The 16,826-nt window shown below is 42.1% G+C and overlaps 1 protein-coding gene across 1 annotated transcript in view; it reads left to right on the plus strand.

Moving 5' to 3' along the window:
- TMEM182 (transmembrane protein 182) overlaps positions 1 to 16,826 on the plus strand; it is a 129,063-nt gene that overhangs the window by 99,212 nt on the left and 13,025 nt on the right. The window contains exon 4 of the mRNA XM_069204440.1: positions 16,499 to 16,636. Within this exon, the coding sequence (XP_069060541.1) occupies positions 16,499 to 16,636 (138 nt within the window). The remainder of the gene's footprint in view (positions 1 to 16,498; positions 16,637 to 16,826) is intronic.

The raw sequence follows: 16,826 nt of genomic DNA on the forward strand, positions 1-16,826 counted from the left end.
GAAAAGCCCTGACATTCCTACTAACCAAACTGCATCCCAGAAGGGTCTACACCTGGCCTCAGTATGTCTCCTCCAGGCAACACTACTGTATTAACGTGTTCCTAGGTTGTCCACCCAGGAGCTTAAGCATGCTTCAAAGACTGCCTGGACACAGGAGCTCCACTTGTATGCTAATCGAGAAAAATCGGATCATGCTTTTGGAGCTTGCCGAGAGCTCCACTGGCTGACAGAGGAACAAAGAGTTCTCACAGACTCTCTCTTTTCGTATTGCTCTGAAAATATTTTGGGGGCAGTGCTCACAGTAACCAGTATAGTACTTCAGTGCCATGAAACATGTGGTCACATTGCCAAGGATGCCCTCAGGTGCAACATATGTGTGCCCACTTATTTTGCCACTGGGGACTCTATGGTAATATAGAAGGGGTGCAAATGCTTTTGAGGCCCCTTACATCATGATACTGATACTGTGTGCCGGTTGATCTTGAGGAGGCATAGCCCCGTTTACATAGGGTTAACCCACACTTTGACATTACATCTACACCATATTACAGGCAGGGGAGTACAGGCAAAGGAGCTGTTATTCGCTTTTCTGATTGGGTACCACATAGGTGAGATGCACAAGCACCTGCTCCATTTGATGGCACTGGGGTCACAGTCACTTAAACACCCTCAGAAATTCTTTCCCCCTTCAAACATGAGGTCAAATCTGCAACCTCAGTGAAAGTGTACCAGCGGCTTTAAGCAGCCGGTCTGCCTTTCATTATTGAGCTGTTCCCATTGCAGGCACAAGTTCACAAGTGTACGAGTACCAGTACATTCACCTTAATAGGGTATGTTGCCCTAGTGTATGCATGGTGTATCCAGTTGAAAGATGCCATTGCACAGAACGGTACAGTGCACCCTATATGTAATAAGCCCTGGTTTTAATAGTGTGCTTTAGGAGAACTTAAAAAGCATACAATTATAGTCCGTTTCCTTCCAGACACATGGGTCCAGATAAAATTGGGTACAGGCACTTATCTTTCAAAGCAGATCCCTACTACCAAATGTTTAAAACAGGGTTGTGTTTTGTCCCTGATACTGTTCAATCTATATTTAGCAGACTTAGCGGGATCACTCATCCTCACAAACTCGCACCCCCCAAAAATCGGGGACCTGGAACTACCGTACCTCATGTACGCTGACGACCTCGTACTGATCAGTCATACGGAAATAGGCCTTCAGAAACTATTAAACTCTACTCAACATTACTCAGCCACTGACGCCTTGACAGCAATCTTTGGAAAAGCACATACACTGTCAATTAGATCAAAGGCACCCCCGAGAGCATGGTTTTGGGGTAAGACACAACTGGTTCAAACAGACAAGTACAAATATCTTCGAGTCGTTATTGATAAATCAGGGAACTTCTTGCATCAAAGAAAAAGCCTAATAGGAAAAAGCCTAGCCATAGCGCTATCTTTAAAAAGACTAAAAACTTATCTGAATGGGCCTTCATATACCCCCTCTCAAAAGTGCTAAAAGCCAAGCTCCTGCCCACAGTAACATACGGGAGCGAAGTACAAAGAGGCAGGGATTTAGACATCTTAAATCACTCAGTGAGCAAAGTTTACCCGATGATCTTCAACATCCCCAGATTCACCTCCCCTGCCCAATTGAGACTGGAGTTTGGCCTACTGAACCAATCGCTGGCACGATGCGGTGGATATATAAACTTCTGGAGCAAAGCCCGTGGTGCACCCCTGGACACTCTCAATTACTATATGTGGCAAGAGCTAGAGCGCAAGAACACCTCCCCGTTCAGAATCCACTTAGACGATTCACTTAAGAAGACCGGGCTCAATGACCTTTGGAGGATCCCAATCCCGCACAGTGTCTTTAAGAAAGCAGTTGGGTAATCAATTAGGCTTCAGTCACTTATTGAGGACAAAGCAGCCTTCTCACGGAGGTCTCATGCATGGATGACTTTGCTTACCTACACATCTCTGGCACCACATTCATATCTAGGCCACGTTTTCTTGAGACGAACAAAGGAGCAATTCTCAGTATCGTCTTGGTCTTTTACCACTTGCTTCAAATGCAGCCCCTCGGCTGAGGGACGTATCCAACCCTATCTGACTCTTGTGTGGTGAGTACATGGAAGATCTCTTGCATGTCCTCTGCTCATGTAACCGTCTTGCACTAGAATGAAAAGCCTTACTAAAGAACAAATTCAACGAAAAAGGTATACGGACATGGAGACAAGCAGTGATGGCATGCTTTGCACCTGGGGACCTGCAGCTGAACTGTGCTTTAATGAAGTTTCCATCACTGGGGACGCAAAAGCAACATTTAACAAAACAGCACCATCCTCCCTGTGTCTCACAGGAGGCTAGTTCACAGCTCAATGCCTGACAATGGACTCTAAGGGTATTAAATGATGCTCTACTCACACTGAAGCAAGCAAAGCCCTAAGTAGCAATTTCTCATTATGTTGTAAAACGAGCCCATAAGGAACGCATATCGAAATGATTGGGGAATGTGCATAACCCTCTGATGACTATTTAGTAATATCACAAATGCATTTTAGAACTGTTTGCTTCTTTTTACCTTTGTTATGGTTTTAAGTAACTAAACAATAAGCCTTTACCTTACCAGGTTCTTGTTGGCCTGAGATGTTCTGATTGGGGACCCTTAAAGAAGAGTCAGTGCAGCAATGCAAACAAAATGTATCTAGCTGTTATAGCTAGACCTGGTGTTGTGAGCATAATAAAACCGGATCATTCATTCCTTGTTGATGTGTGTTATTCTGTGTGCTATTGCAGTATTGCATATCCATACAATAAAATGTTGAGAGCAGTAAAGCAAATGTGTGATTCAATAAATTCAAAAGGCACAATATCTGGACAAATGTGCCCTGCAAATGTTCCCCATACCTCCACACATCGCTATTTGACCCATAGTTCTCAAACTCTAGTCTACTTTTATTGATGCATAACAGGTACTAGTGTTGCCAGTGTATCGCAGGCTTTAGTGCAAAGAAGTAAATGGTCCCCCTGACTGCTGTTTGAAGCATAAAATACAGCACTAATCAGGGTTCAGTGGGCCCCTCAAACCTCTGGGCCCCCACACTACTGCACCTGCTGCACCCATGGAAGCTACGCCCCTGATAATAGGGAACACTCGATGTACACCAGTACACTTGCCACTTCCTCTTTCTCAAATTGTGCCCCCAAAGGCTGGCGTCAGATTGGGAAGCCAGGCATTCGGACATTGTGAGGTAGGCCAGTGTCTAAGGGTGACTTGCAGACTTGTTTGATTTTTAGGGCCGCTGCTTCATTCCTGCCCTGCCAAGGCCATTGCACTTCAGGCTAAGCTAAGTGGGGAAGTGGTGAGTCTGAGAATCAGCCATGCTGGGTTCCAATGTTGCTCTGGCTGGTAGGCCATTCACACCTTGACCCCGTGGGCTTAGATCAGCCCAGACACTGTGTCTTTCCCCTGATCCACCCCCACTGGGCCATCACATTTGGGCCATTTGGGGGAGACTGGAGGGAGAGAGAGTGAGGGGCATGGGGTTTTGTGGCTACTGGACCACCTTAACCGCAGACCCTCCTGGAGCAGCTGGTGAGTGCTTTTCTTTCCCTCTCTTCTGCCAGGCCATCCCATTTAGTGTATGGTGGGCTGGAGAGGGAGTGAGTAAGAGAAGTTCCTCAGCCTTGCTGGGGGATAAGTGTTCTCACCTCGGCCTCAATGTGTTTCAGTCCATCTTAGAGGGTGCATGTATATTTGTATAGGCCTCACTGTGCGGTAACCTTTATTAAACTTTATTAAACTACAGACAGAGGATGTGTCATTACGGCCAAAGCTGCTGGCTTTGAAACTGGGAAACCAGGTTTCAGACCTGGTGTCAGCTCAACATCATGTGGCAAATCAGTTAATACCCCAAGGGCTAAAGTAAAGATGCATTTGACATTGCATAGCATAACTGGTGCTCTTGTAAATTTTCCCAATGCCTTTGCCCTGAGTTCACCCTATATAAATCTACAGCTAAGCAATAAAAAACTTCCATTTGCTCATGTTATAAGATTCTGCAAAGGCCGGAACATAATAATATTTTTTTTAACATGGCTTTTCTGTCTTTGTTTTGTTTAACTGTTAGAAGAATAAAGCTGCTTTAGAACATATTTTAAAGTGGTTTCACCTTATGTTGACTGTTTAAAATACATACTGGTCAGAGGGAAAACGACGCTCTAGGATTTTCTTCATTTTTGTACCGGCCAGGATATTAAAGTACTGAGCGATGGCGGTAAACAACAAGTCAGAAGGCAACCCTAGTGAGATCAGTTGTTGAGGCCCAAGGACCATTTTATTTCACCTCACCTGGCCGGCCTCAATGCAGTGCATCTAGTTTTCACCAGTTACTTTTTCTTTAGGCTTTAAAAGACTTAAGTTAAAAAAGACTTCTCTAAAAAATCACACTAACCAAATGATGTTTCATTGTGGGCCTCTTTCGTGGGAGTGCCCAAGTCTAATTTATTAAAAAAGCCTAGGCTTGATCCTTGGTCATTGAGCAATTATAGACCAATTGCCCTGCTGCCGATAAAATCTAAAATTATTGAAAAACATGTTAACAAACAAATTTCAGGCTTTCTCAAGGACTACAATCTGTACATCATACTCTGATGGGTTTTAGACGTTTGCATAGCACGGAATCTGCCCTGTTGGCGGTTACCGAGGACACCCATCAACGCTTGGATTCAGGTGGCTATGCAGCAATTATCCTTTTGGATCTGAGTCCTGCATTCGATACTGTAGATCATAATATTCTCCTTCAGAGAATCTCTCGGATGGGTTTTTCAGGGACCCCATTTCAGTGGCTCTATGACTTCCTGAAGGACAGGACCGTTCAAATCCTTGATCGATCTTTTTTTCTAAACCTCTGCCACTCAGTTGTCGGGTGTCCCAGGCCTCCTCGCTGAGCCCTACTCTTTTCAACATTTATATGTCCCCCCTGGCAAGAATTATTGAGCCACATGGACTATCTCTTGAATCTTATGCGGATGATACTCAGTTGGTCTACTCCTTCTCTGCTATGAATACCCAAGAACAGGCTACCTTATGTTCCTGTCTCTCAGATATCACCAGATGGATGATAGAGAGCAAGCTTAAGCTTAATGATGGGAAAACAGAAGTTATGATCATCGGGAATCCTTCCTTACTTAGTTCACCATCATTAGCAGTGAACTTGCCTAAGGATCTACCTCCACCTAAAGATTCCATAAAAAGCTTGGGCACTTGGCTAGACCTGCACTTTACAATTGAATGCCATTCTAATAAACTGGCAGCTATCTGTTTTGGTTTTCTAAGAACCCTTAGGAGAATCTTTAAATTACTTCAATTTTCAGCCAAAAGACTTCTTACTCAGGCTCTGATACTTTCACGTCTCGATTATGGGAACGTACTTCTCCTGAGCTCTCCTTTGCATGTTCTAAAGAGACTTCAGGTGGTGCAGAACTCTGCTGTTCGCCTACTCACCGACACCCCCAGACATTCATCTGCCACTCCAGCCTTGGCTTCCCTCCATTGGCTTCCCATTGAACAACGCATTATTTTTAAAGCTATGTGTTTTATTCAGTGAGCCCTTTGAAAACAAAGGTCCAGTCTTGCTCAGATGAATGATCACTCCATATACCCCCTAGAAAATACTCAGATCTTCCTCAGATTTTTTAATTAACTCCTTTCGTGCTAAGAGAGTTAGATAGGGGGTAAATCCTTCACCTGTAGAGCAGCTAAGATTTGGAACTCCCTCCCCTTTGAACTTCGTCATGACATGTCAGAATTTTCTTTTCGATGAAAATAGAAAACTGTATTGTTCCCTGTTTAGGTCTGTTCCTCTTACCTAGCGATCTTCCTCCGCGATGGGAGGCCTTCGGGTAGCCATGCGCTCTACAAATCCTCTAAACTAAACCAAACTAATTGCATCCTAATCTGGCCCTCCAAAAGGCCCCTTCCGATTATGTCAGACTCTAAATGCTATCTATCTTTCCAAGCAGACCTATGGATAATTCTAGTACCAACTACCTCACGATTTAAGCCAGATTGCTATTTACCTACTTTAATGCACAAAACATTTATCTACTTATTGTTTCACCCTTAAAAAACTCCTAAAAGCTATATTTCTAATATGATACTCTTGCTTGCATTACCATTAATTAATTTCACACTTACTGTTTTTTTGCATATTTATTCGAAATATATGACTTTTCTCGCTTTTGATTTTAAATGTTTCACCTTTTTCCATCCCAAGACTAAAACCCTTCTATTACATATCACCAATCAAAACATCGCACAAGTGCCCTGATTTTGTATACCACCAATCTGCCCGAAGGTAAACCCAGAAGCTTATACGAGGGGTAGAGTCGAGGTGTAGGGTTCGCATTTGCATAGCCCTTCATTTACAATGTGCAGGAGGCAGGAGCTCATTATTGTATGATTAGCATGCCACACCGTCAGGAAAAACCTAACTGGTAGGATGTTGTGTTTACTTTGTGCCTATATGGGAAGGGCTTTGGTTTCATATGACTAGAGTTTTCCTATTATTGTGCTATTGTTGTGTCGTGAGTCACAGAGCTTATCAGTGTGAGAAAGGAAAGATGAGTAAGAGACCATGTTAGCTGGATGCAATACATTGAGTTAATGTAGGACTAGGGTCATGGAGTGTTAAATGTAACTATGGTGGATGTGATTTTGTGAATTCGGTTTTCTTGAAGGGATATGGTCCAGGAGGGAGGGGAAGGAATGAGTGGCTTAGTTGGATGGGGAAAGGGGCAGAGGTACCTGGTGAGTATAGGTTCAGCATTCTGTCCGTTATCGGTTCTTTTTGAGTATAGGTGTGGAAAAGAGTATAATGAAGAATGAGTGGGTGAATGGAGGGAGGAGTAGCAGTGTCAGACTGGCTTATACTGCAGTCAGGTAGTGCCAGATGGGATGGTCTGACAGACCAGAGCATAGGTCGATTTTGTAAAAATAGAGATAGCCAGTGGCTGTGTACTAAGATGGTGCACACTTCCCAAAAATTTATTTTTTTCTTCTTTACTGGTATTAAAATCTAAAAAAGTACATATTATTGACAGTTAAACATATATAATATACGGAGTGCCAGAGTGGCTCCAAACCCAGCCACAAGGTGTGTAGATTGTGATCCCGAAGGTCCACAATGAGTGAATTAAGTTGAAAGAACCAAGGCACATCCAAGCATTCCAAATGTAAGTCCTTTATTCTTCTTAGGTATTCAATGAAAACAGCAAACGTTGTACCGATCCATGTATATACAGCCGACACGTGTTTCGTCGTGAAAACAACTTTTTCAAAGCTCATTAAAGACTGTAAGTTATTTGATCTGTGTCACAATATGGTCGTCTTGTAATAATCGGTGTAGAAGTTGCTTATCACATGTGTGGATATATCAATATATATTTGACGGTACACCTTGGTAATGAATCAAGGTTTGTACCAGGACCATGATAAGTCCAACAGTCGTGTGTTCGATTCCGTTTCTTGTTTGTGGCTACATATACATGGATTGGTACAACGTTTGCTGTTTTCATTGAATACCTAAGAAGAATAAAGGACTTACATTTGGAATGCTTGGATGTGCCGTGGTTCTTTCAACTTCATAGGTCAATTTTGTAGAAGTTTGTGGAACGGTGTTATGTCCAGGTGGGCTGTTTTTTTCTGTTGTTTTCTCTGATATTAGTACAAACATTGCCTTCAGCAGGTATAAATGCGTGCAGTCTTCCATACCCATAGGGTGTGTATTCACAAGTTCAAAACTGGCATGATTTGTAAATGGAGGCCACTTTGTTAGCTATCTGATTCACCTTTTTTTGTTTTAACCTGGCCCTTGTTTTGTTATAACCTGGTTCTGGGTAGGAGTTGAAGAGAGTGGTTAAGTAGGGGGCGGAAGTTAGGATCTGAGGAAGGATGTATTTGTTGGTGTGCAAAGGGAGAGTTTCAAAGGGCTAAAACAGAGGTCTATTTTTTAGGGTCAGGTCCGCAAGACCTCTGGCCTGTTGTAATCTCTCTGTGGGCTTTTAACAACGCCCACTACTGCTATTCATTCTTTGTTGTGCTTGTCTTAAATGCTTCATTTTTATTGGTGCATTTTGTAAAATGTCCCTCCTTTGTGTGCTGAGTTCCCTCCCAGGCGATTTCACTAATTGAATATTTTTGTTGGCCATCACACTACGTCATGCTTCCTCCTGTTACAGCATTTGCCCCTTACATTACAATTATTAATCTGTGACTCTGACATCAGCCCAGTGAGCACTACAGCAGCTATTTTTCTTGGACATGTAGATGTTCCAGGGTAAATAACTGGATAGTGGGAGGGGGCGGTTAAATCCCTGCTTCCTCCTGTTTTAGCGTGGTTGGGGGCTATTGAAAATAATTTGCAGAGCCTCCCCTAATCAATTAGCCGCTCAACTTTCCCTGGCCGTGGCACCCGATGCTCTGAATTTCTCCCCCAACTTGCCCTCAACCAATCATCATTTTCCCCCATGCGACCTGTGGGCAGAAATACGGTCCCCCCCTCCACTTCATATTGCTATCCTTCACAACATCATCAATCTTGAGTGGATCTGGGGCAAAGCCGTGTGGGAGGGCCTCATACTCTGGATGGGGATTCGCTCCTAGGTCAGTCATTTAGGACCATAGTGGGTCAGCTACCCACCATCCCCCTAGTGCTGATGTTAATTATCCAGCTAGGACTGCCAGTAGCATTACACCATCTGATGCCCTACTCGGCAATCCAATTCGGGGGATAAGGAGCAAGAGGGCTCAACCCAGAGATGAGTGGTGTCGTAGTGGTGTAACCATTAATCTACCACCTGACTGTTGTCCTTATGTTGTGATAATGAAAAAAGACCCACCCCTGTCTCAGCGTATCACTGAGTCACCAGAAGAGCTATTGTAATAAAGTCCTCCACTGGCTTCCGGCCAAGTATATTTTTCAGGTCTCTAAAGCTGATCACATCCTGCTTGCTAGAAGGGTTGGGTGGATTGGTCTGTCTAAGAAGTCCTTTGAGGGAGATTGCATTATTACCAACTTTAAACACCCTAGGTCTGTGGGCAAGACTTTGTCATGGTTCTCGCCTTGCCTTTCTAATTCTGGAAGTATTAAGCTTTCCCCCCTTGGCTTTTTCTACCACCACCTGCACCACGCGCACCCCGCACTGGACAGTCTATTTTCCGGTCAGTCCTCTGTTGGTAACTGTCCTTTTCAACGTCCCCTTTCTAATAGGTTTGCAGACTTTAGTGACCTACAGGTGGTTGATTGACAATTTATTAGTTGGGGCACCCCTCAGCCAACCTGTTTGAATGGCCTTACCAATAACACCCTTCCCTCTCTTTGCCATAGTCGTGAATCTATAGTTGAACCTACTGTTCCTACCCACTTTAATCATTCCCAGGCTGTTAGGTGGGATCCCACCATTAAACTCTGGCTATGATGGGAAATGTAAATTCATTTCATGGAATATTTTTGTGCTCTTAAATAAATTAATGGACCCAAACTGGCTTACCATAACTGAAACCTCCCATATCATTTGCCTCAAGGAAACCTCTTGCATTGAACCTTCTCACATTAAAGGTTTCTCCTCCATAGTTACTGCTGCTACCCTGTCTCTGTCCAGGTGTGTCAGTGGCAGCCTGCTGATTTTAATTTCTAATTTGATTCATGTTATTATTAGAAGATCTTTGACTGCCTTGCCATATTATCAGTTTGTGTTTCTGTTTTTCAGAAGCGCATTGGATCGAATAATAATCAATTAAAGTCTCTGATTCTGACCTGGACTTAGATGCATTTTTGCAGCTAACTCATTTTCACGGCCTCTTTCTTTGGGCTGGAGATTTCAATATACAAAAATGTCCCCTACCAATGAAATGTGTATGTGGTGTTACTAATCCCCTGTGTGAGGATGTTTCACACTTTCCGCACAACGTCTATGGAAAGACTTTAAATTCCTTAATGTTCAAACTCAACCTTTTGCTGTTGGAGAATTGTAGTACTCCAAGTAGTGAACAGAATAATTCCTTTAGCAGTAGAGGTACAAATTTACCATATTCTAATTACTTATTCAGTCCCTCACCTGGCTCTTAATTTCAGTGTAACCCAAAAGGCTGTGAATGTCACAACCGGTTAGTTGTTTTACTATCCCTTTGAGCTCAAGGTTTCACAATTATAAGTCATGGAGAAAATGTTGCTCCAGTTAAACCAAATGGAGTCTCCATTAAATGAACAGAGATCGACCCATTGCGCATACCACGAAAGCTGCTAGTCGAATTAATGAAGTTTAGTTACCACCTGGGTACCGAGGTGGATCAAGATGGGTTTGTTCATGCCTTTGAAAAAATTGCCAGGTCAATTAATTGGTTACTGACGTGGGCTTTTAGATCCAGGAATTTAAGTCTGTACTGATTGCCCTGCATAGCTCTCCAAGCAACTATTTTGCCATTAAACAACTAAGAAAGCAGTTTAATGAAGCACTCAGCTCTAGGAAAAAGGCTCTTAGGGAAGACGCTTGGCTCAATATTGCCCAGGCAGCTGAGACCTGTGATGATTCTTTGTTTTGTAGCATGATAAATGCATCTTTTTTAAAAACTGATTCAGCCCCAGAACTAACTTCATGTGTCCCTCGCCAAGCATGGGTCGGCCTTTTTACCAAGATTTTTAATCCCTTCATGTGCCTGTTTCGTATAATGGCCAACTGGTATTAGTGGACGAATGTAAGAGTGCTTTCCAAACCAGTAATAGGACCCTTGTATTCAGTTTGGATGAGGTCCTTTCATCTTTATAATAGAGCACCGGGGGCACATTCCCTTGGCCAGATGGGGTGCTAGTTGATGCTTTCTGAGTCCTGGTCATGTTATGGGTCCCCATATTTACCAGAGTGTTTAATGCAGCAGCTGAGGGCAAGATACCACCTAGCTGGACAGACTGTATTATGTTGCCCATCTTTATACAGGGGGGGCAGATCCCCTCCCCCAGCTCCCTTCTGTTCTTCTCTGCAAAGCTGCTGGGCAGGGTACTTTTGGAGAAACTGGCGCAGTGGGCCTCCAACAACTCTATTCTTTCAGAGGTCCACTTTGGTTTCGGGAGGGGGCGAGGGTGAATAGAAATGTGCATGAATTTGGATCTGCTTATTGTTAACAGAAGCTAATTCGGGTTCATCATTTGTATTTTGCTGACATTAGTAGTGCCTTTGGTCTGGTGGACCATTCAATCTTGTGGCACATATTCTTCTTTCTATGGGCCCCTGAGAATATTGATTATTTCTTGTCGCAGTTGTATAATAATTTATTTGCAAACGTTTTTTTTTTTACCTAAATGGAGAATGCTCTTCCTTGCTTAAAAACAGGAGGGGAGTCAGGTAGGACTTCATCCTGCCCCCATTCCGTTTTTCCCTTTTCATCAATGGAGTGGATGGTGGGTCCTGTACCCCTGAATGCAAATTGACACGGTCCTAATGTTTAGGACCACTGTCGAGCTGCAGAGACTGATGAATGCTTTCGTGGACTTTATGGAGGCTAGAATAATTAGTGATCAAAATAACAAAAACATTTACAATGAACTGTGGTAGAAAGAGCCAGAAGTGTATGATGTTTCTTAATATAGGCATTTCTTTCATTCAATTCATTTTGTTACTTAGTTTTCCTTTTCACTAGCAATAGTTTATAAACTCAGCATATTCAAAATGCCTAATACAAAATGAGCAGAGTGTGTGAGCGGGTCTTTAGGTTCTCCTGTAAAATTGGCAGTTGACCCATCAAGGAAATGGTCAACATCTATAAAGCAAGAGCCCCTTCTGCGGTTACGTATGAAGAGGTGTTGTGGTATTATTTTTCCTGTTGTCCTCTTCAGATGGAAGAGAATGCTTTCCCTAGACGCCTGTTGTTTAACCATGTCTCTATTGCATTCACTATTGTGCACGGGACAGTCGGGTTAACCCACCTGGAGGACTTGCTCCCTCTCAAGCCCATTTTACTTTGGCACTCAATTTGAGCCAAAGCCAAAACGGCCTTTGTGAAAGCCATCATTTTGGATTGTTTAGTGTTAGACCACGTCTTTAACATTCCATGGCTATCTTACATTAATAAAGTATCTAAATCATTGTTTGATACCCCCATGTTCCAAGACATATATAGAATCCCTGCTTCACACTAAAGTGTGGTTAAGGACTCTTTTTTAGGTGCTAGGATGGAAAAGAGGGCTTTTACTGAGACAGGAAGCAAACTCTCTTATTTGTCAGTCGCCTTCCCAAGAGTCAGCAATAGTATTCCTCCTGGTGACCAACACCCAGCATAGCTTTCTTCTTTCAAGGCTGTGTCCAGGCATTGCACATCACTTTATTGCTTTTCCCATTATGAATCAATAGCACAGGGCTTCAGTACTGTGCCCATGCAACGGTGTTTCAAAAGAGAGCACTCAGCACTTTATATTATTTTTATAGTGGGGTGGTGACTACCAACCAGTATGGGCCTGGTTATGCCCTCACCCGAACTGAAGGGGCTAACAGTCATTCAGCTCTCCCCTGCACACTAAAACATCTTATCCCAAGGCAAGCAAGAGGGCATTTGTTTTTTTTGGTTTTCGTTTTGCATTTGGGCCATGAGAGCTTGGTAACTCTCAAAACCGTCCCACTTGGAATGGTGAGGGCTGCACTTTTTTTTTTACTTTGGGTCGCTGCCATGTAGAAAAATCCACAAGACCTAGACACATCTAAAAACTAAACATCTAGTTGATTCCAGGGTGGTGTTCTTCACATGCACCCCGCACCATTTCCTTACCCACAATGCCCCGCAAACCTGCAACTTTGCTGGAAAGCACACATTTTCCTCACATTTTTGTGATGGAACCTTAGGAATCCACAAAATTCCTACCACCCAGCATTGTCTCATCTGTACCGATAAAATTTCTGCTGCACTTGTCAGCCTGAAAATGTTTTGTTTCAAACTGTCCTTTTGGATCCACTTTGCTTCCCCCTCAATATCAACGCGTTTTTGGCTCTTCCCTGCCGCAAACACTTGTCCCACCTACACAAGAGAGGTATCATTTTTACCAGGAGACTAAGGGGAACGTTGGGTGGTAGGAAAATGTGTCCCAGTGCTGTGATCCCACACAGAAATGTGGGGAAAATGTGATTTTTTTTACCTAAATTTGAGGTTTGCTGAGGATTCCGGGTAAGAAAACATTGGGGGATCCACGCAAGTCACACCTCCCTTGAATCCCTCGGGTGTCTAGTTTTCAGAAATGTCTGGGTTTGGTAGGTTTCCCTAGATGGCTGCTGAGCCCAGGACCAAAAACGCAGTGCCCCCCGCAAAAACAGGTAGTTTTCTATTTGATAATTTTGATGTGTCCAGATAGTGTTTTGGGGCATTTCCTGTTGCGAGCAGAAGGCCTACCCACACAAGTGAGGTACCATTTTTATCGGGAGACTTGGGGGAATGCTGGGTGGAAGGAAATGTGTGGCTCCACTCAGATTCCAGAACTTTCTATCACCGAAATGTGAGGAAAAAGTGTTTGTTTAGCCACATTTTGAGGTTTGCAAAGGGTTCTGGGTAACAGAACCTGGTGAGAGCCCCACAAGTCACCCCATCTTGGATTCCCCTAAGTCTCTAGTTTTAAAAAATGCACAGGTTTTGTAGGTTTCCCTAAGTGCCGGCTGAGCTAGAGGCCAAAATCCACAGGTAGGCACTTTGCAAAAAACACCTCTGTTTTCTTTGAGAAAATGTGATGTGTCCACGTTGTGTTTTGGGGCACTTCCTGTTGCGGGCGCTAGGCCTAACCACACAAGTGAGTTACCATTTTTATCGGGAGACTTGGGGGAACATAGAATAGCAAAACAAATGTTATTGCCTCTTGTCTTTCTCTACAATTTTTCCTTCCAAATATAAGACAGTATGTAAAAAAGACGTCTATTTGAGAAATGCCCTGTAATTCACATACTAGTATGGGCACCCCAGAATTCAGAGATGTGCAAATAACCACTACTCCTCAACACCTTATCTTGTGCCCATTTTGGAAATACAAAGGTTTTCTTGATACCTATTTTTCACTCTTTATATTTCCGCAAATTAATTGCTGTATACCCGGTATAGAATGAAAACCCACTGCAAGGTGCAGCTAATTTATTTGCTTTGGGTACCTAGAGTTCTTGATGGACCTACAAGCCCTATATATCCCTGCAACCAGAAGAGTCCAGCAGACGTAACAGTATATTGCTTTCAAAAATCTGACATTGCAAGAAAAAGTTACAGAGTAAAACGTAGAGGAAAATGGCTGATTTTTTACCTCAATTTCAATATGTTTTTAATTCAGTTGTTATTTTCTGTAGGAAACCCTTGTAGAATCTACACAAATTACCCATTGCTGAATTCAGAATTTTGTCTACTTTTCAGAAATGGTTAGGTTTCTGGGATCCAGCATTGGTTTCACACCCATTTCTGTCACTGACTGGAAGAAGGCTGAAAGCACAAAAAATCTTTAAAAATGGGGTATGTCCCAGTAAACAACCAAAATTGTGTTGAAAAATTGGGTTTTCTGATTCAAGTCTGCCTGTTCCTGAAAGCTGGGAAGCTGGTGACTTTAGCACTTCAAACCCTTTGTTGATGCCAATTTCAGGGAAAAACACCACAAGCCTTCTTCTGCAGCCCTTTTTTCCATTTAGTTTTTTTAAAAAACGAACTTTTTACTGTATTTTGGCTAATTTCTTGGTCTCCTTCAGGGGAACCCACAAAGTCTGGGTACCTCTAAAATCCATAGGATGTTGAAAAAAAAGGACGCAAATTTGGCGTGGGTAGCTTATGTGGACAAAAAGTTATGAGGGCCTAAGCGCACCTTGCCCCAAATAGCCAAAAAAAGGCCTGCTACCGGTGGGGGAAAAGGCCTCGCAGCAAAGGGCTTAAAAGGACACATGCAATGTTAGATGGCTTTTTTTAACTATTGGAGCTTCTATATTTGTGGTGGCATAGTGATTAGCTTTTGCCTTGCATACCTCTTCTTTATATTCATTTAAGGCACTGTTAACTGTTTATCGTCTTCTAAGTAAGGTCTACATCATTTTTTTCTGACTTTTGACATGCTTGTTTTATTACTTTTAATAGTTCTTGCAATCCAAACCGGTATATCTAGCTTATAGTGGATTCTGCCTCTATTCAATAGTTCTCCATTTAAGGCTATGCAGTGCTTGTTTTTATCATGGGGTAGCTTGCTTGTGTTTTATTTGTGGCTGATGTTTCTTAGCTGGGCTGTTTATTCTTATTGTATTCGCTTCTCTGTTTTATTTAACTGTTTGATTTACACTGTTGTAGTTATCTTTTACTGGGGAGGCCTGGGGAAACCTGTTTAGGTGCTATTTGTGGTTGATGTTTTTTTTTTTTTAAATGAGCTACTTCTTACTATTGTATGATCGTTCCTTTATTTTTTTTAATTGTTTTTATTCATGGTGTTGTAATTTCATGCTGTTTGTTATTTTATGGCTCAATGAGATTGTGCTGAACAATGATTTTGAATCAAATCAAATTGGATAGAGTGGTGATAGCTCTGGGAAAGACGAGCAGTGCAGCCTAGCTGAATCCCTCAATTGGCAGCTCCTAAAAAGACATTTAGCATAAATGGAGACGGATGTATGACGGAACCACGCATGCATTTACCATGAATTATTTTACAACGCGGTTACTACAACACATGGTCATTACTGCGCAGTTATTTACAACAAACTTTTTTACCATGCATATGCCTTTACACGCATGCCTTTACTATGAAAATGTTGTAAAAGCATGGTAGGTAAAGGCTAAAAAGTAAAATGGTAAGTATATCCTATATGTGTATATATATATATATATATATATATATATATATTACAAAGCAACAGCTCCATTCATATCTGGAAACGTAAAGCACACTCCAGGACAAGTGAATTTACGAAATTACATTTTTTTATTGGCAACTAATTTCGATCTATCCGATCTTCTTCACAGCAATGTTTTAAAGAACACATCACTCCCTTTAAAGTAACATGTGCATAAAGAAAAGATAAACCAGTCTATCCACACTCTCAATTGGATGGAAAACAGACGCATTTAAGAAAACAGTTGCTACTATGTAAATTAATGCATAACAATGTTGCATACTCTCCTAAGTCATGTGAGGCTAAAATATGTACAAACAAACAACATATTGCAATTAATAAATGATGGTCAAGTGACGAATAATTTCTCTGTACAATTTCTCAAATCACCAACCACAGAGTTTAACAAACACTCTACCAAGACCTTGCGTCCAATATTTACTTATGGATTACAACAGCTCTGAGGGAACTCCAGAACTCTTTCAGTACAGACATAAAACAAGTGGTAGAAGAGTTTGTTCTCCTTGATGCCTGGATTTGACCTTTGTTAATAACAATATACAATACGTTTAAGAAATCCAGCTAACCCAAATATGTATTTTCTTTTTCAGTTTATCGTGGTTTCTGGACAATTTTTATGTTGCTTGGTGTGGTTACTATTGTGGCTGGAGGATTCTTCATTATCTGTGCGGCCCCTTTTTCGAGTCATGGACTTTATAAAGCAGGAGGAGGTCTGTTCATTACAGCTGGTAGGTGAAAATGATTCCCATATACCTTTATGTGTTTCATAAGTAGGTACACCCATTCAAAGATTATGTTGATGAACAGCATGAACGAGTTTGTCGATGTTTGTTTCAATAGCTGATTTAAATGTAATTTAAAGCTCAATATTAAACAAGAATCAACACATTCTAACATTCTTATTTTGAAAAAAATGAT

Source organism: Pleurodeles waltl, chromosome 8 (genome assembly GCF_031143425.1).
Source record: "Pleurodeles waltl isolate 20211129_DDA chromosome 8, aPleWal1.hap1.20221129, whole genome shotgun sequence".
Classification (NCBI taxonomy): Eukaryota; Metazoa; Chordata; class Amphibia; order Caudata; family Salamandridae; genus Pleurodeles; species Pleurodeles waltl.